Genomic DNA, 25,046 nt, shown 5'->3' with positions numbered 1-25,046 from the left:
AAGTCAAAGTTTAATGTGTGTATTGCTTAAAACAGGTCTCTGTGAGTGTACTTGGTGGTTGGTGTGGTTTGATTTGAGAAATTTGATGAAAATTGTAAATCGGAGGCAAATGCTTGCAGGCTGGTGAGCTGCTCACCCTGAGTTGATGTACAGTGTGGAGAGCTCTGAGCTAGTGACTTGAAGACGACATGAGCACAGTGCAGATTCAGTTTGAGTTTAAAAGGTGAAAGCTGCTTTTAAAAAAGCTGTTATTGGAAAATAGTATTTAAATAGATGTTCACATGCATTTCAAAATATATATTAAAAAAACAACAAACAAACAAACCCACTCTCATCAGTATTCATGTTATATGCGTGTAACCAGTACCCACTCTGTCCATAACTCAAGTGTTGAGGCTGCATTAACACTTTTCAGCAGTTACCCTAACTGTGTTTAGGCTTGGCAGGATGTTAGCAAAAAGGCATGTAATCTTTTTCAATAAAGTAGTTGTAATAGTTGTTCTTTAAACCTCTATGACTTGAACATGCACTGAGAGGCTGCCTGAGTTATGTTTTAAAGGCACGTTCTTTTTTCCCAAGTGAATCTGTGTCTGGGTGGATTCTTAAGGGTTTCTCCCCCTCTGCCCCGAATCTTGTCATTATCTGTTTAACAGTTAGAAATTCTCCAGATTTCTACCTGTAAGCTCAAGCTGTTTTTTAAGCTGCTTCTTGGGTGCTAGCTTTGAGGGAGAAAAGAAAGGAGATTCTTTCCTGTGCTGCTGCAGCCCAAGCAGGGTCGGGGAAGGTAAAGCTGCCTTACAGGTAGCAATTAGGGGAAGGCCAGAAACTAACAAACACTTTTTTGGGGAGTCCTGAAAGGTGGATGGATGTTCCCTTTCAGAGAACATAAGTCAGTTGATTTCAGTCTCTTGTCTTCCTGAGTCTTAGTGTCTCAGTCCACTGTGTGACCTCCACAGTAAGCTGATGCTCCAGAACCAACGTGGCTCTTAAACCCCTAACACACATCAGTCCTGCTAAACTGTGGACGAAATCTGTGGAATTTTCTAGCGTACGGATATCTAGAGAAGCATCATTGGAAACGAGTGTGTTTATGGATGCGAAGTTCAAGTGTTCATTTAGAAAATACAAAAATTAAAAGTGCATAGACAGAACTGAAGACATTTTACCCTCTGTACCCTTTCTCCCCTTGCTCCCCCTATCCCAACTCAGGTTTCCTAACATCTGTGAGGGAGGTAAAGTGAGTTTTGCTTTTACCCACTTTGGGTAGTGACCACAACAAAACCCATAAAGAAAAGAGCTGTGTTATATGTAGCTATGTGCAATAAATGTGCCCAGGCACTGAACACAGATTTCTTAAGTTTTCTCTTTCCGGTATGCTTGTTTGGTGATAGCTGGATATGGAAGGGGAGGGAGTGGAGAGAGGGAGGGAGAGGAGTATGTGGCTGTATAATAGGACTAATTTGTGCTTTGTTTAGTGTTTCCAGACCAGGCACAAGCTCTTGACAATCCTTGCATTGCATAAAAGGGTTAAGGGAAGAGTTGCATATACTTAAAGTCAGATGTTTATTTTTGTATCCTACCATATCTTATTCAGAATTTGATTTGTATCTCTCCTCTCTCGAGTTACGTGTTGCGTGATAATCTAATGGATGCACTCTGAGGCTGCCACGGGTTATTCAAGGACTTTGCATTCTCCGTTATCATTTTCTTCAACAGAACCATTAAGATTTGATTAAGCGTGTGCTTAATCATAAATATCAGTACTATATATGTAATGCTAGTTCTTTGGGAACAAATAAAAGAACTTTTCAGCTTTTGTATTAACTTCATGAACAGCAAAAACTGAGGCACAAAGCAAGAGGAAAATTAAACTGAAGAAAGTTATAGTGAAAGAAAGATGTTGTGAGCCATATACAAGCTAAACCCTTTGGAAGTTATCAAGTGTTTCACATCACTGGATAATTGCAGTAATTGTGGTTGGAAGTGACATCTGTTTCCCTGGATAGCCATAACAACACTGGCAGTATACATTAGCACAGTGGGATGCAGTGTAAATTGAGGGAAGCATCATTGATTGCTTACAAGCACTATCTTTTTAGTTTATATTTTCTGGAAGAGAGGAACAGGTGCTCTTACTGTTTGTATAATTAGAAGAAAGTAACTCTTAAAGATTTGTGTAAGTATGGGACAGTTGGAGGAGGATACACCTGGCCTTCTGTAGCGTGATCCAGTGTTTTGTTCGTTATCTCTGCAGTCTGGACTTTATCAGCATCATTCTAGACCTTTAGGCCCCCACTCTCCCCAATGTTCAACACCGAAATACTTCTTCTCATTCTACAAAGCGTGACTGTTTATGCCAGCAAAGCGTGCTCGATGCTGTCTCATGCACTTCTGTTTAAAACGATGCTGGGTTACCGTGGGTGGCTCCTGTGGTCCTTCTGGTATGACTGGGGCAGTCCCGGAGCCCTTTGCAGAGGTGGCACTCCATGTTGTCCACCCCAGCAGCATCCATCTCCTGCTGCCCAACACCAGCCAATTAGACTTGTGTGGAGACATCATGTCCCAGTGAGCCACCTGCTCTTGGGGAGGTGTAAGTTAAGCATTTAACAAGCTTGTCAAAGGCTATCTAATCATTTGTGTGCTTTATGTTTGTGTTTTTTCTGTGAGCCAAGTCCATGGGGCTCTGCAAAGTACTAAACTTGTATGTTTTGCTGTGTCTGTTCCTTCGCTCTGGAATGCAGTCTGGGTTTAAGTTTGCTGCCAGAAGTCAGTTCAGGGTTTTTTCCTGCATGTTTTCCCTTTTTCCTGGCCAGCCAATTCAAATACTTCTAAAGAAATTACTTCAGGAGCCTCCTTTGTGTGAAAGGAGGTTCTTGCTCAGGTGCTGAGGCCCCAGCAGCTGCTTTGCTTAATTATGGGTTCTGCTGGGCAGGTTAGTCTGGGATTGGAGCCAGTGTTGTGCTTGAGCAAGGTGGCAGGTTACTGCTGCCCACCCTCTAGGAGCGTGTGTATGGTGACATTGAACCTGTTTGGGCTCCTCTAAGGACAGGGATGAAAATACAGGTTAAAGCTCCTTGACATAGTCTCTAACCTTCTCTGCAGCCTGGAGGAGGGCATGGTGCGACACTCTGGTCATGGTTAGTATAGACTTGGCTGCTGCGTACCTCTTCTTAAGTAGAAGAGCTAAAGGCGGGGGCTGTAAGATTTCCATGGGTGGCAAAGCAGTGAAGGTTACACACTGATTTAGGCAGTCAGTTGTTTTTATCTTAATTCGTGGTCCGAGAAAGCTTTTACCATGTAGACAAGTACCTCAAACATAAAGATGTTCACTTATGGTCCCACCAACCAGCCAGGGCACTATGGTTCTGGTCTTAAACTCTGACAGTGACTTTCTCTATGACTTGGAAGAAATGTCAGCCCTATTAATTAAAATGAAGAAAGGTGTTTAGAGAAGAACTTGGTCAGGTTTCTGTCTTTTTCTGGATTAAGTATTTCTGATCTGATCGATGCGGTGGGTGATAGGGCTGTAGCTACAGCTGATACTGTTCTTTGTTCTATGCCCATGGTGTGAAGACATGCCACTACAGATCCTGAACTGGACATTATACATCCATCAAGTGGGACAGGAGCAGATAAATGTTACTGGTGAAGTGTAGAGGAAACAAGGAAGAAGCTAGAAAAGAGATGATAACGTTAGTGGTAGTCAAAGGGGAAACTGCCAAAAGAAATACTCTGTCAAGTAGCACTTGCAGCCTAGGAGATGTCTTAGGATCATGTATTTCAGGTATTTAGGAATGTACTCAAGTCTAAAGCTGAAGCTTTGGTGTGTAGCATTCACCAACATGTTTGTTTTAAGTTCTGACTTACAAATTACAGCTGGGAAGGATTTTGGGGCTACTTGCAATGCTGAAATTGTAGATGTTATTTAAATCCAGAGCTGCTCTGTAACTTCAGCTGGAGGGTGGAAACCCTTCTATTTCCTTGACTCCACTGGATTGAAACCAAAAACTTAAACATGTGGAAAAAATTTAAATAAGCAACTAGTCACTCTTCGAAACATTAAGTGTATATTTAGTAAATACAAATGGAGATTATAGACATAGCAAGGAGGAATATATATTTTGGTGTGTACCACTCCTTTCACTTACAGTGGTGTACTTTCACTTGCTGGGCTGCCTTTCATTGCGTGCCCTTCAAGCTTGGTGTAAAGATAAAAGGAAGCCCATTATGCATTCAGCCTCTGGACTGCAGCTTGTAGCAGGTCCCTGTTGATAGCCTCAACTTCTCTCTCACTTTAAAACCTAAATGTTGGTGCAGAAGAAAGTAATCCAGTGGCTTTTCAGCTTGTGGACCGTCAATGACCTTATGAAGAGTAAATAAGAAAAGCTGCATAAGAGCTGTGAAACTTCACAGGGGTTCTCCTTCTTTCCATGTAAGATGTCTTCACTTAAGTAGTTGTTTTTACTAATTTATGGAGTGGGGACACTGAGCTTTTAAGCGAGTCCAGCTAATGGTGGAATTCCCTTATGTGTATTAAAGGCAGCATAACCAAAGGGGAAGATGATAAACTGAAAGCAGATTTTTCACACGTTCTCCTTGCCAAAAGACTTGAGTGACTGCAACAATGATTTAGGGATTACTGTTACCTTAAATGGAGAAAGACTGCTAGAGCAGAATTCAGTGTAGTAGTGTCATCGTTCCCGAGTACTGCAAGTAGAAACTCCTGCGAAGGTCAGGAGACTGTGTTTGAAATACAGTTTTAAGATGACAAGTGTGTGTATAGGAAGGGATTGTGGTGATGGGTTCCCCACCTGCAAGTGATGTAGGTGGTGTGGAGATGGGGGGTTTGGTGTTTGTGGGGAGGGTTTTTGTTTGGTTTTGTGTTTTTTTTCTTCTGCAAAAGGGCTTGCATCCTTGGCAGGCTTTCCCATCTCTGGATTTAATTGCCTCAGCAGTCTTAGAAAGAGGAAACCTAGAAAACTTGTTGCATAATATTTTGGGTAAATTGAATGGCTGATGAGACTACTGGGCTCGGCTTCTCATTTCCCTTCTAGGAGGTGGGTGGAAAGAGCCTTGATTTTGCTAGCGATTAAGGGAGTGGTGTAACAGAGGAGCCTGTTCAAGTTATTATCTTCATAGAAGAAACTTAGTTTCTTCTAATTATTGCCCGCAGGCAGCGACCAACTGTGGTGGAGCCAGTTTAGCTCCTCCAATTCATCATAGAAACTCAAGTGCTCGTAGAATAGTGGATCTGACAACCTGGTCTGTGATGGGTCACCCTAGAGAGTGGTCCAGCGTGTTTTGTACCAGCTGGCACCCGAGACACGTGCTGGAGGTTACTAGTATTTTGTAGTTCAGCACGGCAACTGCTTTGAAGTGTCAGGACTTGGCACGTACAGCTTACGTAGAAGACATAGCAGTAGGCAGGCCTGGGTGTTCCGACACGGTGGCGTGTGTGTGCTCCTCTAACTTGTCTGGGCTCACTGTTAGTTTAAAACCAGTGGGTGTGCTGGAATTGCACTCATGTTAGTCTGTTAGGCAGTTCTGCCACAAACTCCTTGACCGCTGCAAAGCTGGTTACACTGGTGTATGGTCGTGGGCTTGCTGGGTGCTCAGGTACCTTCCCACTGCTGCAGGACAACATTCGTCCTCATGGAGTGTTCAAGGATATTTTTCTGCCATCCCCTAATTCTTTAAACACTGACTGTATAGCAGCAGTAAGGTCCATTTCTGCTCAGGTTAATAAATACTGCATCTGCTGCATCTAATCTTCGTAAATCGCCCCTGACTGACTAAGGCCTGCGAGCTGTGGTTGATGTGCTCCCCCTGGCAAATAGTCCCAGTGCAATTTGGGAAGACTCCTTCAAAACCAGCAGCTATTTCAGGCACATTAGTTTAGTCCAGTGCCTGGAGGTAAACCACAACACTAATTGCCTTGCAAAGCTCTCCTGTAGTGGCTGTGACAGCAGATTTGGCAGCGCAGCTCCATGGGAGGGAAGCAGTTGCTCATGAGAGGCTTGTTAGATAGGAGAGCTCTGGCATCTGCTCGTTCTGAATTTGAGATGTGGCTGGTGCTGGAACAGGGCAACTTAGTCTTGTTCCTTTCCTTGAAGTAGGAACCGTGTTCTGTGCCTCTGTACCTAGTCTGACGCTCTTGCTTTGTGTGTAGTTTTCTTTTTTAAAAACAAACCAAAAAGGGTGGAGGGAATCACAGAAATGCCCTGGAGATTACAGAACATGCTGCAGTTCTTGGCCCTTGGACAGATAATAAGGAAAATATGAAGAATCCCTCTGAGATTATTACGGTTTTCTTTTTCTGACCTTTCTCAGTGAAAAATACTGCCCTTGTTGGATATAAACTTGCTGCTTTAGGTGGTCTACTAATACTGATTCATGAGAGTGAAAGTAAATTGATTCTAAATTCTCCCTTTTATTGAAAACTTGGCATACTTGACCACTTCATAGATGTAAAGGGTCAGATAGTAACTTTGACTTCTGCAGCATAGAGAAATGAAAGTTGAAGCTGGAGGAGCGATCGGGAGTAACTTCAGAGTACATGCTTTATCTTCCAAATCAGAACCCTGAATTTCTAGATATACTGGTAGCGACACCACATTTTAGTCCTCTAATGTTTGGGGGTTTTCTATAAATACCACTTTCTGTTCCTTAATAGAAACATAGGACTTAAGTCCCATTCCTTGTGATTGTCCCTTCCGAAGTCAGGTTCGATAAATGATTTTATTTACACACTCGTATGTTCACATAAATGAATTTCTCTTCTGTCTCTCAAAGCTTGTTAAAGGCCACAGAAGACTTGAGACCCAATTTACAGTCTATGAATACATTCATTCCTCAAAAAGCCTGTTCTTAAGCTCCTGGGTAACACTTCTTGAGTCATGAATACAGGCAAAAGAAAAGACGAGAACAGTTTTGAAGACTGTGTTTTTTCCACTTTAAATCTTCAGAGAAGCGAGGTAAAGGGGCGATTTGCACTTAGAATGGCATCTTCTGGGGGGCTTGTTCCGTGGCGAGATGTTCTGCTGTCTGCAAATAGGCACTCTTCTGCTGCAAAACTTCGGACTTGTGTGCTCTGTTGATGATCCCATGCCTCTTGGTTTGTTTGGTTTTGGTTTTTTTGTTTTGTTTTGGGTGGGTGGGGGTTTGGGGACAGCTTGGAGTTGGGGAGTTTGCTTAGCCTGGGTGAATGTTCTAAAACAATGGAGAAAACCATTTCTTATCCAGAAATGAGCAACTTGACTTACATGAAACACTGTAAGACAGGAACGAATTATAGCATCTTGTGTGTCACTGGTCTCTCTGGTGGGACAGGCTGCTAGGATTTTATCCTCCTCAGAGGGGAACGTGATTGTTTTAATGTTATTGCTACCTAAAGGCAGCTGGTTACACAGTGGTGCCGTTGATGCAGAGCTACTGAGACTACTGCGTAGGTGTATCCTGGGAGGACAGTTTACTGATGTCTACCTTAAATGCAAAGGAGATGCACAGAGCTGTTCGGTGTCTCCGCTCTAGGGGTCAGCAGTCTTTCGGTATGGTGCCAAATCTAAATGAATAGATAAACAGCAGTCTGTACGTACTCTTCCTGTAGGCAACTGCACGATGGTGAGGTTGTGGTATATAACCATAGGTTATATATAGTATACACAGCTGGTAAAGTGTGTTACGAGCGGTGATGTGTTCCTCCCAGTCAGGCAGCTGCAGCTCAGTTGATGGCTCTGCTAGGGAGCCTGCGTCCTTGCTGTTAAACCAGAAACCTGGTGGGGACGTGCCCACCAGGAGTCAGCTGGGTGCAGTCAGGACAAGGTACTGCCCCCAGCCCTCGTGGGCAACCCAAATCAAAACTGAACAAGGACAAATACAACTACATTATAGAACTGTGTATGCAAGAACAGAGCTAACTGTATTCTGCACTGACAGTGATGTGTCTGGAGATTAGTGGGCTAGTTCTGTAACTTCAGTTATGGGGTTTTTTTGTTTTTTTTTTTTTTTTAATTCTTTTCCCTACCATGACATCTCTTCACTTGACTTTAGGAAGTTTAGAGGAACGCAGTGGTGTCTTGTTGGTATCTTTACATTTGTGTGATGGGAAAGATGCTTCAGTGAGAGCTATTAATTTAGGCACGAAGAAGGAGATGCACCCTATTTTTGGTCATTTGTGCTTAGTGCAAGAACACCACCCCCCACCCCCACCCTTTTTTTTTGGCTTCCTAGGAGCCAATATGTAACTTTAAAGCGTTCCTATTTCCTTACTGGCTTACAGAACTGAATAACATAAGCAGGTATTATTCCTTCAGTTACTGTGGTATTCATCTGGGTGCATAAGTGTCCGATGCGCTTGATTTCTGAGCAGTCAGGGTAGTACACATCCCCGGTGCCTGCTGCAGTGAGCGAAGAGGGGGAGCAATGTGATCAGAGTTCAGATTTGTTATGCCAATGTGCTTTAGTTGTGGGTGAAGATAACTTTGCTATGACTTGCATGCAAGCTAAAAACTCATCCTGTGAAATTTAAACTTGTCATCTTCAGAAAGTATTGTTACCCCAGTGTTCAATACCAGGTCACCCAGTCTCTAGAAAGATATACCAGCATGTGCTTTGCTCTGCATTTCGGGTGATAAGTAACGGGCTGGTAGTGTCTGGTGGAGCCTTGCGCTTAGGCAGTGGGTGACACAGGTGTTTTGTGGCTTATTCTGCTCTCAGGAGTTGTCTTTTTGGAGGGTGTGTGCCCTTAAAGTCAGTAAAACCAGGAGAGAAATCCTGGGAACAAGGGTGATCCGCTAAACTTTATCCAGCTAACAAACTGAGCGCCGTTTGTGCTGTGTGGAGCTGTTGCTAGAAATTGTTATAAAACTACTAGAGAATTCTAGAAACAGCTGGGAAAATCCTGGCCCTTCCTAGGAATTACTGGCTCTGGGAGCAGGGGAGGAAATCCAGGAAACTTTTGAGAATTCCGAAAAACTTCTAAACCCTACCAGAAGTTCAGAGAAACTTAGCAGTTACTGGAGACATTAGAAGCTGCTACAAACTAAAAGTTTCTAGGGATTCCTGCTAGGAGTTAGCAGAAATCTCTAGAAAATGCTTGAAATTCTGTGGGAAACCAGTAAATTCAGTGACTCTGCTAGCAATTTCTACAGTTTACGCATGTTTACTAGGAATGGGAAACCAGTTACCTGTTATCTTTTTGGATAAAGTTGCAAACAGTTGTATGTGGGTAAAACTCTGCTCATCTCACCTGAGCTGTCAAGCATACAGTTTTAGCATCTCGCTCGATGAGTGTCCTGCACGTGCTCGTCTTACACGCAAATGTGTTTTGTTTTCTGCAGTCCTATTTTGTTACGGATTATGACCCGACGATTGAAGACTCCTACACCAAGCAATGTGTGATAGATGAAAGAGCTGCGCGCTTGGACAGTAAGTACCCAAGTTAAAGCATGGTACTAACAACCTGTAGCTGTGGGTGCCTGTGTTTACATCTGTATGCATAAAATGTAACGCAGGTAAGCAACTGTGCAGCATATGGTTTTTATGTAAGCATGCGGCTGATAAAAGCTAGCTACCTTTGTTTTATTAATGAGACACCCAGGATTTGAAGTGCTTATGCCTTATGTAGTGTGTCTCTCTTTCTTTAAAGAAAACTGGATGCTTTTTTTCTAAAGAATTATTCCCGAAGCCTTAGTGCCTACAAAACTAGGAGAATTTATATAACTCCTGGCAGTTACCTGGGTGACATGGTGGAATGAAAAATACATCGCTTGTCTGCTGTGTGCTGCCTCTCCCAAGTGCAATATAAATGCTTTGCTGTAAGAGTTTCAGTTCTCCTTTGTCAGTAATTTCTTTAAGGTCAAACTGGCAACCCTCCCAACCCCTATCTCCAGTTCTCCCTAAGCATTTTCCAGCTGTTTCAGCTGATTGTGAATTAGCAAAAGTCCACCAAACTTTGTTCAGTTTGTTTGGTAGGTCTTGAATTGTTTACTCAGTCCAAGAACTTGTTGGGAATCTTAGCAAAAATCCAGTAGTACCTGTGAAGAGTTATTTCTGCTTAGTTATGATGTACAGGAGAGGCTCTTGCAGTATCCTATTAGGAAGAATTTCGCAGTCTACTCTAAGAATATGAACTATAGTAATCAATGTTTTGCTTATGTTCAGTTCTGGATACAGCAGGACAAGAAGAATTTGGAGCCATGCGTGAACAGTACATGAGGACAGGGGAGGGTTTTCTGCTTGTTTTCTCAGTCACTGATAGAGGAAGGTAAGCTTGATGTCAAGTTATTGAAACAAACAAGTTGTAATTAATGTTAAATCGCTGCTTCTATGTTATTGAAATAATCTCAAACAGGAACTTTTAAGTATGCGTTCACTCATAGATTCTGTGGTGTGACGCTCTTTCAGCACGGATGAAAACCCATTTTAAACCAATCACTGCGAGTATCTGTCTCTTGCAACAGAGGATGTGAAAGCGTACACAAGAGAGATCTCTATTCAAGCACTTCATTACAGTCTACAACACTAGTTTCCTCAGAGTGACAGAGATTTAAACTAAGGGCAATATGCTATGATAGCTGATCTGTTCTTAGAAATATCCCCTTGGTGTGTGCTCATCAATGGTGAGCGGTTGGCTCTGGGTTTCCGAACAGGTATATATCCAGTTCAGGGTATGTCTCTGCACTCTTGCAGAGCTCACTGCTTACTCCTAGGAATTGACTGGAATTGACTGGAACCTGCATAACTGATTGACTGGGGAGTTGAAATGAAACGTGTTTTTTAGAAGCTCACGGAGCTTGGTCAGGTCGTTCCTGATCGTCGTAAGAGTAGTAAACTGCCATGTCTATACAGACAATCACTTAATATTTTGGCTGTGATCTTCCTCCATTGAGCTTGTATATAGTAATAAAGGAGAAGTGCTCAGGGATCTGTCCTTCCACTTGTTTCGAGTTGCAACAGGAAAGCAATAAAATGACCAAAACCAATTTTTCTATGATTGTTTTTTTTTCCCCCTGTACAGATTCAATCTAGGTTTTAATAAGTTACTTCTGATCTTATTAACAGCTCTGTCTATAATATGAATTAAGATAAATATTCTACAATGCATGAGCATGTTTCTATTGGATCTGTATCTTACACTTGGGAATGCTGCTAAATGTGTAAATTCGTCTTGATGTACTGTCCAGACACCTCTGTCGGAGATCTGGGTCTGTGGATTTAAGACATACTGAGCATTTGTGTTATTTTTGTTACAGAGGACTGTAGATTTTCTTGAAGTTGTCATGTGAACTCCTTAGTTTGTCTAAAAATCTTAAGGTTTTGTTAGCGCTTCTGGCTAAGGGTCTGCTTTGATTTTAAGCAGGTCTTGACACAGTAAACCTGCATCTCTTTTCTCTCTGAAATACTTCCAAGACTTCTGAAGAGCAGAGTTTTCGTTTTTATTCTGATAACCATTTGATTCAAGACTTGCCTTGCCTGTCAGTGAAGTATCTGCTAGTGGTGTCTGTCCTGCTTGTGTGGTGGAAAGTCATTCTGAAGCAAGAAGAAATCTAGATGACTTAGTTGGTAACTTTAAACTCTCTTCCTTCAGTTGCTACAGCCTTCTGAGTAGAGTATTAAAACAGCATATCTATATGCAGTTCTAACTATGCTTAGTGGCATACCTTCCTTCTAATTCACCTTTCTTCTCATGATTGCGTTATATGATGAGGTGGATTGGCATAGTCGTGTCCGACTATGTAATTTTTATTTTTTTTTAATGCAACTTTCTTGCTAATGATCATCTTGCTTTTAAATTCTGGTGTGCAAATTGCATCGGACTGTATGCCTGGAATTAAATACAGTGCTTGGAAAGTCTGTCCTCCAAAGGATACGTGATTGTCTGCAATCATCTGTGCTGAAGCTCCTATTGTAGTGATGTAGCTTTAACAGTGTTTACATGAAAGCAGTGATTCTTTTTTAAATTTTTTTTTTTCCCTCTAAAAAATTCTTGTTTAGGCCAGAAATAGCTTGTTTAATACACTACCCTTGGAGAAGCTTTCTGCTTTGCTCGTCTTCCCTTAAGCACTGCTGGAATATTCCTTACTGCTTGAACAGCATCAGTAGCTGATATAACGTAGTTGGTACCCGGAAAGCTTTCCAATCATTTAGCCCTGCCTTTTTTCTGTTCATCAAGAAATAAAATTTTCTGGCTTTGATAGCTTCCCCCAAAATTCCTAGAAGTAACTGTGGAGGTTGCCAGCTGAAATATTGATCACCAGGGTCTGTAGACTGTAGTTTGAATATTCTAGCCAGAGTTGAACTCCAAAGTCAACGTTTGTAGAATGGACTGTGGTTGCTTGGGTCTCTGCAACGCATTGCCATCTGGATCCCTCTGGAATGAGACACAGTAAGTGTTTCACTTACTCTGCAGCCCCACCGAAGTCCAGTGCTTAGCACACTGTTAACTTGAGGATTTTTTTAGTTTGAGCGTTGAATTATTTTCTAACTGGTTGTGCCGTGACAGTGGACTCTTTGGTAGAGTGCCTGTAGCTGTCTGCTTGTGTGGCATGGTAGGGCAAGTCTGAATAGGTGACTCATCATTTCTGAACTTCTGCAGAACCTGAGAATCAGTGTACTAATTCATAGATTCTCTACTTTTTTTTTTCCTTTTACAGTTTTGAAGAAATCTATAAGTTTCAGCGACAAATTCTTAGAGTGAAAGATCGCGATGAGTTTCCTATGATTCTAGTCGGTAATAAAGCAGATCTGGACCACCAAAGACAGGTAATTAACTTTCTATTAGTTACTGCTTGCTTTCTTCTAGGAACTTTACAGTTCCTCCCAAAAATAGAGTGGGAACAAGAAACAACTGGAAAAAAAATATCTTATCATGCTAATTCTAATGCAAGGAACACAACTACGCTCAGTTTCTGTACTTGGAAGAACCTTAGAAGCATGATGGCATTCCACGTACAGCACATCCTCTGTCTGACTCAGTGGGGTTATGTTGAGACCAAGTCTATTCACATACGGAGTCGGGAGCTTGCTGTCATGACTTGATTACTCAGGCATGAATGTGTCTAATTCCTGCATTCTGTTACTCACGCTGGCGGGCTGTGCCAAGCCGAGTGCATTCCAGCATGAGCTCTAATGGTCCTGAGACTTCAGTGCTATTGCTTTTGCCTTTCGCTGCTGTTATATACAAATGAGTGGCCATTTGCTGTTTTCTCTTTGGCCGTTCATCTTCTGCATAACCGACTTAAAGCTTTAAAAGCTGGAAGTACAGCAACACAATTGCTGTCGTATTTATGTACCTTGAAGTTAAAGTTTTGAAACTAGTAGATTTTTAACCTTACCTCCAGTTGTAAGAGAGCTTAAAAGTTTTAGTTTAGAATGATTTAAAGGAGCTTTAAATGTGTGTTCTGTGTTTACTCTTGGTTTTCATGAATCAAACTCATTTGAGCTGAAATGAGAATAATCTTACTACATCAGCAGGAAAGGAACAGGCGTCAACCTCGTATTCTTCTTCAGCAACTTATTTCGTATTATCTCCTGAGACAGTAAGATGGCTCTTAAAGCTCGGTAGCAAACACATGATTGTTTGTTTTTATTTTTTTTTTAAAATGTGAGAGTAAACTAAATATCACTAAAACTGCTGTGATTGTTTTAAGAGTTTCACAAGGAAAACACAGCTTTAAGCAATGGGATATTCTCAGTTTTGTGTACCAGGACATGACTTAGTTTCTGTTCACAAGTGCTTAGATAGGTTTTGTTCTTTGTTAAATAAAATATTTTCTCTGTCAAAAACCAGTGGATGGAACAAGAAAAAAAGTAAGCTCAAAGCAAATAACAATGAAGAGTTTAGTTGATTAGTGTATTGTTGTTGAATGAATTTCTTGAATACTACATAAAACCTTCAGTACAAAAAAAGTTGCTGTTGAGTACGCTTCCTTGATTCTCACAGCTGGTTTACCCCTGAATCTGAGTAGAAAGGTCACGACAAAATTAAAACCTACGCTGAAAGATAATGTCATAAAAGAAGTTTTCACAGAAGTAGCTTACAAACTCATCCGAAGTAACTTCATGTACTCACACGTGCACAGAACTATCAGCCTGTCCCAGAAACACAAGTGAAACTCTCACTCCAGTTACCATACCGCCTCCATCAACATTCCCGAATTTAACCTTGCAGTTCCTGCAACATTAGGTACTTTATCTCATGTACAAGTGTTGGCATGGAAACCACGTGGGTGAAACTGAACTGTTCTGCAAATAATTGCTTAAGGACAAACATCCAGATGTGTTGGGAGGGAAATATCTTCGTCGCTGTCAGCCCCGGCTCTCAGAGGGTACCTGCGAATGTAGTTGGTAATCCTGTAGATCCATCTCTAGAAACAGTTATGTTCTCTCTCTCCTCCACCCTCTTAATGTTATTACACCGCATCTGTTTCTCCCTTAAAGGAAGAGGTGCCTGTCAGTTCTTCTGTCAGTCCCACCCTACCTGATCCCTAGCTGCTTTTTCAGATGGTAATGGGCTGGTACACATTCAGGCTCAAAGCAGCTGTTTTCAAATTGCTTAACTTTGCAGTTTTGCTGCTTGCATCTGAACACAAATAAAAGCATATGTCCCAAAAAGCTCCTTTTGCTTTTTATGGCTATATTAATTGCCCTAATTGATTAGATGCTGATGCGCATAACTCTTGGTGCTATCACGTGCAGATTGGTGGATTTGTGACTTCCATCATAAGTTGGGGTTTAGACAGCTGTAGCTGAAATAGCACTTCTAGGTTTGCTGAAACAGCTAGTTATGTGTTCTTAACTCTTCCCTGCCCCTTCCCCATCACATGGTGTGTTTCAGTTGGCCTTAAGCCAGTCTGAAGGAATGATTTGGGGATGCTGAGCTGACATAATCGGTCCCCAGAAGGGAGAGGCTCCCCTCCCTCTTGACTTCACATTCCCACTCTTTGCTTTGCTGGCCCTAGCCCTCACTTGAAGCACTTTGAGTTGAATCATCTCTCTAGACAGGGAGAAAAACAGACGAGCTGGAATGGCTTTCTGGGACCCGTGTGAGTTAAATCAGCTCGCAGAAGGATTGAGTGCCAGCGCTGGAAGCATGGGAAGGGGTGGGACCGTGGCTCGGAGCAGAGCAGGGAGGAGTTGGGGTGGTGGGGGGGGAAGAAAGTGAGACCTCGCCTTTTGGCAGCAGCGAGCACTTAGATGTTATCAGCTGGATGTTAAATGCAGCCAGAGTCTCTGCTCCGCCAGTGAGGCTGTTTCTGCTCCATCATGCGAACTCTTGGTGCGAGCATCCGTTCAGCGAGTCAGACCGGCTTGCTGGTCTGGCTGAAAATGAGTCCTGTCACCACGTCTCCCCACGTGTGGAAAAACTTCAGCCTGACAAGCAAAGTCATCCTGCTCTGGCTGCAGGTTTACTGCACAGGCAGCCGTGATGGGAGGTCTGGGGGCAAAGGCGAGAGTACTCCGTACCTCTGTTGGGAGTACTGGGGTGAGTGGGAACTGGGGGGTGTCCCCAGGCTGAAAATTGGGGGCAAAAACATGAGAAATGCTAGTCCTCTGCATTTTCACGTGGTTTCTCAAACCTCATGGGAGTTACTCTGTACACGTGGTCGGCCAGGCTGTAGTGTCACGCTGCAGCCCTTTAACTTATCTGGCAGTTCTGCAAGAAATCCTCTTACTCTCTTAACTTGTTTAATCACAGATGTACATTTTTCAGCTTCAGTATTTAAGTAGCATTTTTAGAAATTCAGGAAGCTGGGTATGAGTTTTTAGAGCAAAACTACTTGCACTGGGCACCTGTCATCTTTTTCTGAAAGACAGGAGGCAAACCAGTGGGTTAACAGAACACATGCTACCTCTGAGAGTGTAAAACTAAGTTAAAGTAATTTAGTGTGTTTTGATCAGCAAACGATACTCAGTAGAATTAACACACGAATCTTCCTGGAGCCTGAAAGAGTTAAACATGTACGAAAGTTTTGGATGTCTTAAGGGTCTGACCACACCTTTATGCACGTAACTGTATTTTGTAGTTGAACAGTGCAGAGTACTATCATTATGATACCATAAATTTGGAAGCAAATGATGCGTAGCTAATAATCCTTGTGTGGTGGCAACTGTTTCTTGTTGTACAGCAGAAGCGCACAGACAATAGTGTGATCCTGATGAAATGTTAAGGGCATAGCAAAGGTGTAGTCTAAAATGGTGGTGGATGTAGCATACTATAGGTCAACTCACAGGTGTTTTTTTGGAAGAAGAGAGGTGAAACGGGAAGTTTGAAATAGCAATTTGCATAGCTAAATGGAATTAAGCAGGCTGCTTGTAATTTTTTCTCTCCAATGTGGTATGGGAAGCAAAGCCCTCAATTCAGTTGACAAAAATGAGTTATTAAGAGGATGAGGCTGCACTAAGCTTTAGAATGCCCTCGTCTGATAAGGAATAAAGTTACCAGTGTTTCCAGATTCCCCAGTCAGTCACAGGTTGGTGACTGAAACCAAAACTGAAGCACCATCTCTCGTTGTTCTTTCCTTAAAGTAAATGCTGCATAGCAGTTTTCTCTTAAATGGGTTAATTTCATACGAGTCAAACACCACTGGATATTTCTACAGTAAGACAATTCAGTAGAACACCAGATGTTTTAGTAATAACCTCAACTGATGGAGGAGTGGACTTGTCAGTGCAGGATACGTACGACTTCTTGTAGGTAACTGCTACCTTAAACTGGGTCAAGTCTGATCGTTCCCTAGATGGCAGAGTTTCAAGGAAAATCCAAATTGCAAACGGAATCCATAACACTTTGGTTTGGCCTTCTTAGCTATTGTGAACTCTGTATGAAAGTGTGACGACAGCTTCTCGAGGCAGTAGATTTTATGGCCATATACAGTGGTGCCTCTGTTATCACAGATAGATTGTACCTTCCTAACTTCCTGTGGCTTGCCTGATTTTGAGCTTTATAGATACTGCGTCAGATGCCCTCTTGCTAGTTATTTGAATACAGCAGGTCAATCTGAGTATGTGTCAGTGCTTCATACCCACAGTTTGGGTGTACCAAAGTGAGAAGATGGACGAAGTAGAATAAGTGGACAGTGGACTACCCCTACAGGAAAGCATTATGGTATCCCACTGTAAGCGTGAACTAGCAGCACTTGTGGGTGGGGTGGTGAGGCAGAAAATCGGGATGATGGATGCAGTCTTAAGAGTGATGGAGCTCTCTGCAGGAACAGGCAAGGTTTCTGTGCAGGGAACTCTGTAGAGTGACCATAAGGAAGTAGAAATGGATCCCTCTCAAATCTGAGGAAGGGCTTCACCATTACCTGCTTAGACAAGTACAACGTGGTTCTCAGTCTGCGTAAGTATCCAGGCAAAACACAGATGCAGTGTTGGGTTGTGCAGCCTTGTAGAGTTTCTTTAGGTGGAGGAAAGAATAGAAACTTCAGAAATGAATATATTTCTGACAGTTCTCAGATGTAATAGTGAAGAGGGAAGGCTGCGTGAGAGATGTTCACAGGATTCTTGTGCAGATACTCAGATGGAAACTAACAGTAAGATGACAGTTACGTAGGGAGTTGGAGAATAAGCTTTTCCATGTTTGACTTACTCACTTGTATCTTCTATAATGGTGTTTAATTTGGGAAACTTTTACCAAATACTGAACAGTGTGAATAAGTGACATCCAAAACCAAACAGTACAATATCCTAAAACAAAAGCTAAGCATTGTGAGTGATTCCCATTCATATTCAGCCTTAAGCTTGCCAAAACTAAGATATTTTCACTGTAGAATCAATAGATGCACACACACACAGTTACTGCAAGAAAATCTGTTGTTCTCTTTACTTCCATCAAAATAAAGTACAGTGTTCTTTGAAGAAAAAGGATGAAATTTTTATTTTACTCATGACCTTTAATGATCTCTCCCATCACACTGAAAAGTCTGTCATGACGTAGGTTTGTCATACTTAAGAAGGAAGAAAGGGAGAACATAAAGAAGTAAATTCATATTTTTGTTTTCAAGTATTTCTATGTTTGTACTTGCTACATTTCCCTCAGCTATGAAAACGGAACTGGTATGCTTTGGCCTCTAATTTAGAGCTTGGGCACTGCAAATGCTTCTGTAGTGTGCCCCAAATCAAGTGTTCTGTTTTTTTTAAACTGACTTTGAGGTCACTGAAATTGACCACAAGCTACTTGACAATATACTTGTAAGATTGACAAAAAGATTAATTTGGAATTAAGCAATTACAGGTCTTCTAGCAAATGCAATAAGGGCTTTCTTTTTTTTTTTAAATGCAGAATGCTGTGGAAGTGTAGCTTATGTTTGTTACAGTGTTAGTTTGCTTTAGATACGATAATGAAGAAAGTAGTAACCAAGTGCGTGGGTACGGTTTCTCCTCAGGACTATACATTCCTTCACAGTTATGTATTTTTATTAGTCTGTCACTTTCTGGGGCTACAGTAGATCATGCCGGGATGAAGAAAAGTAAAGGGGGTTGGTTTTACAAAAATGGCCATATCTGTACTTTAACTTGCTTTTGTCTGGTGAATGAGGCAGAGATGCATAAAAGGGTCTGGAGATCCTAATGCAAACTTTGGGGGGTTCTGCTGAGTCATCAACGTGCTAGAAAACAGCTATGAATATTTCTCCAAATGTAGCCTTCATAAGCTTTGGAATAAGGGTATTTCAGCATTTGGGGCTGGAAGGTGGAAGTGGGTTTGTTGTAGCTAGCAGAGCAAAAATCTTGAATATCATTCAGTTTTCAGACACCAGTGGAGGCCTGAAGGATCCCAATCATTCTCACTTTGTGCCCTGCAGTTAAAAATGCAGTTCCAGTAGTTGATCTTGGGGTCGGGTTGTTTTTGGGGGTTTTTTGACTTCAGCAGATGGTGATAATACAGAAATAAATGCAGAGTTTCCATGAGTGTTCGAGATCAGCAGATGCATCCTGGGTTACTCTAGCTGATGGCACAAGGTGCTGGGGGCTCCTTGTAGAGCTTCATGAGGGTGTAGTGGGATCAGCCCTCAATTCAGCAGTAAATGTATGAATATATTACCAGTGAGGGTGCTCAGGGCAGAGAAATCAAACATGTTGAGATGCTGTGCATGAATGCTCTCAAACAGTGTGTGTAGCTGTTAGGAAAGTATTTTTCAAGCTAAAAGTACTTCTGTATCTTGCAAATGCTCCCAGTGATGCTTTTCTATTCCTATCTATTTCCATTTCTGTGTAGCTTCTTAATCTAAATGACTATCCGAGCGCTTTTTCAAAACTAAATTAAAAAGAAACCCTGATTATCTTATTTTTTTGTTGTTGTTCTCATCATACCGGTCCTCTACGTGCTGGTTTACCGTTTTTCTGTGAAGGCAGTGTAATCTTTGACATTTCTTTCCCTGGCTGTTGTCTTGGCAAGATCTGTTGTACTTCCTTTTATCACCGAAAGCTGCCCTTTCCTCCCCAGCCCTGTGGGTGACCTTCCCGCTGAAACCTCGCATGCCTTGCGTTGCTCAGGGTGGCCTTCTGTTGTCCGACCTCACTGCTTTCTACTTCATCTAAAAATACGCTTTTGGTTTTGCCCTGTGACCAACTTATTCCTCCTTCCTATAACGGTGCACTAGCTTCCTGCCTTCTGCTTCATCACTTCAAATTTTATACCAAATTCTTCATGATGCTCGTTATTTCCTCTTTGTCTCCCTTTGTTGTCCTAAGGAGTCAAGAAGTAGACAGGGTTTCTTCCATATCTGTGGATAGCCTGAAGGCTTCATGGATTTTTAGATCTCTCATAATTTAAGCTACATTTAAAACTAGGTATATGAATATTTTGCTGTGTCACAAATAATTTTTTTTTTTTAAAATTAGCTTTTTAAAGATTCAGAAGCTAAACATCAGTTCTTGTTTTAAAAGTAGTAATCTGATTTATTTTTTTTTCTCTAGATTTAGCTGGGACAGGGAGAAGGTGAATTTAGCAATAGTATTCACAGTTCTGTTAGTAATCCAGCAGATCTTGACTGAAACACTTGCTTTGAGGAGGAATGGGGGACTCTTGTCTGCTTGGGAAGGAAAACTCAGTCTTGTTATGCACAAATGAAGATGAAGCAGCTGCAGTGAGGGATATTCCTTAGAGGGTCAGTCTGTCTATTGCAGAAATTTTTAAAAAGTCATCTTCACTTGTATTTGAAAGGATGCATTGCGTGGATTTGTTTCCCATTTGTATTATGTGGACAGTGTGGAAACTATTCTGTGGCCAAACAAGCATTATTGTTTGAGGGGAGTAGACCCTTGACATGTATTTGCAGTGTCTACTGATAACACAGTGCCTGCAGAAGCCTTGAACTTAATGGTTGATGTCTCTTACAGGTGACACAAGAGGAAGGTCAGCAGCTAGCACGGCAACTGAAAGTAACATACATGGAAGCCTCTGCAAAAATCAGATTGAATGTAGACCAAGCTTTTCACGAACTTGTCAGAGTTATAAGGTATGATAACTTAAGACCAGGTAATTAATGCCCCAATGTTAATGGATATCTCAATACATTTGCTGGAGCTGTAGAAGATCACTGAGCAAATTCCGTCTGCTGTTACCTGTAAACTTCAACCAGTGCTCTCTTATAAAATACTGCGATGTATTATCAGATTTTATTGATCACCCAGTAAGTATGCCTGATAAACTAAATCTGAGATTGGCCCTCTGTAAAAAATGATGCTTCTTAAAAAAATAAAAAAGCAACCCCCCAAAACTATCACTTACTTAATCAGTAGTTTGAGTGTCAAAAGTCAGTCCATCCTCCATAGAAGTGTGAAAGCAGTAATTTTAAATACAGTATTTATTTTTCTTTAATTGAAAACGTTTCTATGAATTTAATTTGAAATATCTGCTTCCAGGAAATTTCAAGAACAAGAGTGCCCTCCTTCACCAGAGCCAACACGGAAAGAAAAAGACAAGAAAGGCTGCCATTGTGTTATTTTCTGAGAATCCCAAGAACCAAGCTATCAACTGCCAGATTATTTTTTTTTTCCTTTCCATCGTTTTACATCACTTCTGGTATTGGTCTAGCCTTATATGTGCATGTCCTAAAAGTGGTCACCAGAATAGCCTTAGTCCAAGAAGCTGGCAGAATAGTTCTTGAAGAAGACTCAGTCATCCTGGGGCAGACTTCAAAACAAAACACTAAGGCTGCTTCTTTAATACCACAGGTCCTTCCTTCTCTCCCTTAAGAGCTTGCACCTTGTGGAGTTTTATTCGCAAAGGAGATGAAACAAAACCGTGTAGGACAAGGTGTTGAAGTCATGCATAGGTTGTCTCTTGTGAATTAATTTATTTTTACTTCTGCCATTTCATTAGCCTATTGCAAAGACCTATATTGAAGTATGGAGAATACTTTTTAAAAAGGGGTGTATTGGCTTTTTTGCCCTCAGTTAAATTAGATGTGAGTATTCAGCTAGCCTTAAGAAACCTACACTGAATTTCATTGTCAGCAAAGATTTTCATCTCTCATTTATGCTGCAGTTTTCTTTCAGTGGCCAAAACAGTCTACTGTATTTATTTTATGAATCCAGAACAGCTACAGGATGATTACTACTACTATTAGGATATGGCCAAATACCTGAGCTCCTTCTGGATTGAGGCATTTCAGCTTATTAAGAAATTTCACATCATTTGTTTGGAAACAAATTGTGTCTTCCTTTGTATTTCTGGGTAAGGGATTAAGGAAACCTAAAATTGTAGCTGTTTTTGTTTCATGTGATATAAAAATGAATTTGATCTTTCCATTGTCAGAGATGATTAAATGTTTTTGCTATATACTTTTATACATTATTTTCTTATCAAACTAGTTAACAAGTATTTTTATATGTTTGTAAGCAAATATGCTTTCACAGCATAACTTGTGTATATGTAAAGATGAGTATTTAATTCTCACAGTTCACTTTTAACTGACAAAACGTGGAATTTGCCAAACTGTGGTAAACTTCTCCTTACTCTTCCGGTTATACCCAAGAATGGGCCGATGATGTGCCTGCCCAACACACCCATAGAGTAAAATCTAGTGTTGTGTTTTAATGAATTTCAGTATCCCTTACTAAAGACTGACCATTATGTGAATTATTAAACTGTAAGACTTTTAACTGATTGTTTAGTTAAACTGTGGATGGTTGTTTAATTTTGAGTTCTGTGGATTGTGTTTAAACAATTCAAGAGTATGTTCCCTGATACTGAAATACTGAGTGGTATTGCACAGTTGTCACCTTACTGAATGTGTCCAACAGTTCTTTGAAACTTGATTATTAAGCAAACCCTTGTATAACTTCAGGTGCTAGAATTAAAGATGATCTAACCATTATCAGGGGTTAAGCATATTGCCTCTTTCCGACTCTCTTCCAAAATGGGGGGGGGGGGGAGAAGGGGGTGATGGAACCTGGTTAGGAGGTAGATATGCGTGTCTGGAAACCTTGGAATAAAGAAAGGTCCTTTCATTTTCGTAATAGATGATAAAAGCTGATGTTTGTTTTGCCTTAAATTATGTAGTCAGTGGCCCAAGCAATGATTCTTTTGTGTTTTCAGGCTGTGCTCACTGTCAGGTGCTGCGCCATAAACCTGTAAATGTCTGCTGAGAAAACAATGCTTAAACAAGTTCCAGTGATCTCTACTGCAGCAAAGCATCAAACCTAGAAGTAACACTAGTGCCACGCGTAGCAGGGGAATTTGAGGTTTTTACATAATTGAGATTAGGTTGTGTAATAATATTCTCTGTGAGAGAGTGGGTAGCTTCGTATTTTCCCCCCACCCGTTACAGTTATGGGTTGATGAATAATGTGTAGAAAATTCAAAATAGGAGTTACGGTGGAAGTACATTTGGGAGATGGATCACATTTTTCAAGTCAGATGTAAGAAATTACAGCCTCTGTAGCAAACACCACGTGTTTTCTTAAATATGTAAAGCTCTCTGGAATTAAGTCACTAAGTGTGTGGCGTTTGAGTTAAGACAACAAATGACAGCATGTGTCTTGAGACCGAATTTGTGAGGTGCGAATATCTTTAAGTTTCATCAGTTTTTGCCTTTTTTTTTTTTTAAACTGTTTCACTCATGATAGATTGGTTTTAAAATAGTGGACTGTTATATAGGTAGATCTTTTAATGTGTAACTCTTAATTCACAGAGAAGGTGGAGAGCACCACACCCTTGCTGTTCCTCATATGGAACGCAGAATAGCTTTGAGGTGGTTGATGCTAGGCGACCTGCTCTGGGCTGCTAAGCCCCCTTGTAAACATGGTAAACTTTTTTAGAAAGTTGAACAGAAGCGGGACCTCCAGCTGCCGCTGTGGAAGTCTGCTCTAAGACCGTTTATTCCTGTGCATGTGTTTTTTTAAGGCTTCTGCTGGAGAGAACGGGCAGGGAAATCATCATGTAATGTCATGGTCTCTTTTTGAGCCTGGTTCATATATGGCACTTCAGTCGGCTGTTTTGATCCTACTCTTCAGACTTGAAGTAGGTATTTAGAAAAGTATTATTGTGGGGGGTTTTGGCTGCTAGTGATGATCAAGGTAGTTGCGAGTTTGAAACAGCTTAAGGTATTTCAGTGGTTTGGTCTTGTAATTGTTGTACGTGAGGGCAAAAAAAATGGCACTTTTGTCCCCAGCGTGGAGCTTGCAAAGTGTGCAGTAGGGACCCTGTGAGCCTTCTCTGAAACAGTAGCCCTGATCTTAACATGCCTTTCACAATTACTTGTGAATTTACAACATTGCCACCTTCCTGTGGGGTAGCACTTTTGCTGACAACCTGGGGGAGAGTTTCTTGAGACTTTACATGGCAGAAGAAACGCTTAAAGATTTGTCACTTACGTTTGTATTTACTTCAGTTCAAGGCCACATTCATAAACCATTGAAATTCCCAGTTTGGGAATTTGGGGTGCTCAAAATGTATCCACAAATGATCTCCTGCTCCCTCTAGATTACAGAAGAGGGTCTGGATCTTTGTGTCAAAGCACAGAATACCTTGCCTCTCTCTGCAATGTCACACTACTGAACCTGCTGCCCCGCTGGATGGGGAGGACTGACCTGCTCACCAGCAAAAGCCTGATGGAAGCTTTGTGGGTGGTCCAGAATTGGGGAAGAATTACTTCTATGCAAGTACGTTGTAGTTCCTTATGCCGTGCTCTGGTTAATGCATTTGCTTTCTCTGATGTAGCAACTCTTCTGCATCTGTACTCACCTGCTAACTAACATACGCAGGTGAAGAGGAGAATTTCTAGAAGCAGTACATCACCTCCTCTAAAATCTGCTCTGTTTTGTGACATGGCCTGTTTAGGGGATGTAGAGCCACTAGTATTGATGATAGTTATTAATTTACCTTGATGGTGCAGAGAAGAGAGCAATAAAAGGTAGGGCTGTTTGCAGTCTGTTGCGTTGGGCGTCTGCTCGACCTGTGTGTTTGCAACCGGTCAGCTTTTCTGCTGCAGGTGAAAACTAACCTGGTGTGGCAAAACTGCAGAGCCGTATGGCCATGTGAGGTGGATGATCTTCCTATCAAAGTTCTTTTCCTTTTGTTTTTCTAATAATATAAGTTTGCAGTGTCTTGCAGCGTGCAGAAGAAGGAAGGTTCCTCTGCCACCTCGTTACACTGACTAGTAGTGTTGGCCCCGTAGAAGTCCTCAGTGTTTAGACTATCAGGCAAGAGCTGATTAGATAAATGCCCTAAGTGTGCCTGGTTAGCCCCAGTAATGTAATGAGATGAGTCATTGTAAAAGGGTTGATAAAGCAAAATGTATTTGGAAGGAGTTAACGCCCACTCACGCCAAGGAAAACTCTGACTTTATGCACGGCCTTGTGGTTAGTCATCATTGATAAAGTTCGAGTCTGGATTCAAACAAAAATATTAGCTAACCCTTGCCTGACATCAGTTTATGAGACAACGTTTCACCCGTGGCGTAGCTGTAGCCATGGCTGACTGGCCTTGCCACGTAATATCATTACGAAGCTTTAATAAGCTTATTCCAAACAGAAGATTCTTGAAGTCAGTCAGCACAGACCAACCCCTGCCAAAAGTTATCTGCACTCGGTATTTAGAA

The 25,046-nt window shown here is 41.5% G+C and overlaps 1 protein-coding gene across 1 annotated transcript; it reads left to right on the top strand.

Annotated features, from left to right (window-relative positions):
* The first annotated feature begins 9,341 nt into the window (after window positions 1-9,341).
* RRAS2 (related RAS viral (r-ras) oncogene homolog 2) lies at window positions 9,342-22,320 on the top strand. The gene is made up of 5 exons (XM_009890959.1): window positions 9,342-9,426; window positions 10,162-10,264; window positions 12,654-12,762; window positions 20,341-20,459; window positions 20,866-22,320. The coding sequence occupies exons 2-5, from the start codon at window positions 10,197-10,199 to the stop codon at window positions 20,951-20,953; spliced, it is 384 nt and encodes a 127-aa protein (XP_009889261.1). The 5' UTR covers window positions 9,342-9,426; window positions 10,162-10,196; the 3' UTR covers window positions 20,954-22,320.
* Window positions 22,321-25,046: the final 2,726 nt, after the last annotated feature.

Source organism: Charadrius vociferus, unplaced genomic scaffold (assembly GCF_000708025.1).
Source record: "Charadrius vociferus isolate BGI_N301 unplaced genomic scaffold, ASM70802v2 scaffold248, whole genome shotgun sequence".
NCBI classification, from domain to species: domain Eukaryota; kingdom Metazoa; phylum Chordata; class Aves; order Charadriiformes; family Charadriidae; genus Charadrius; species Charadrius vociferus.
This window is presented reverse-complemented; position numbering and strand designations above follow the sequence as displayed.

Coding starts and splice junctions, on each gene's coding strand:
- RRAS2 (XM_009890959.1), top strand. CDS start 10,197: ATGCGTGAACAGTACATGAGGACAGGGGAGGGTTTTCTGCTTGTTTTC. Junction 12,763..20,340: donor ATCTGGACCACCAAAGACAG/GTAATTAACTTT, acceptor TGTCTCTTACAG/GTGACACAAGAGGAAGGTCA. Junction 20,460..20,865: donor GAACTTGTCAGAGTTATAAG/GTATGATAACTT, acceptor ATCTGCTTCCAG/GAAATTTCAAGAACAAGAGT.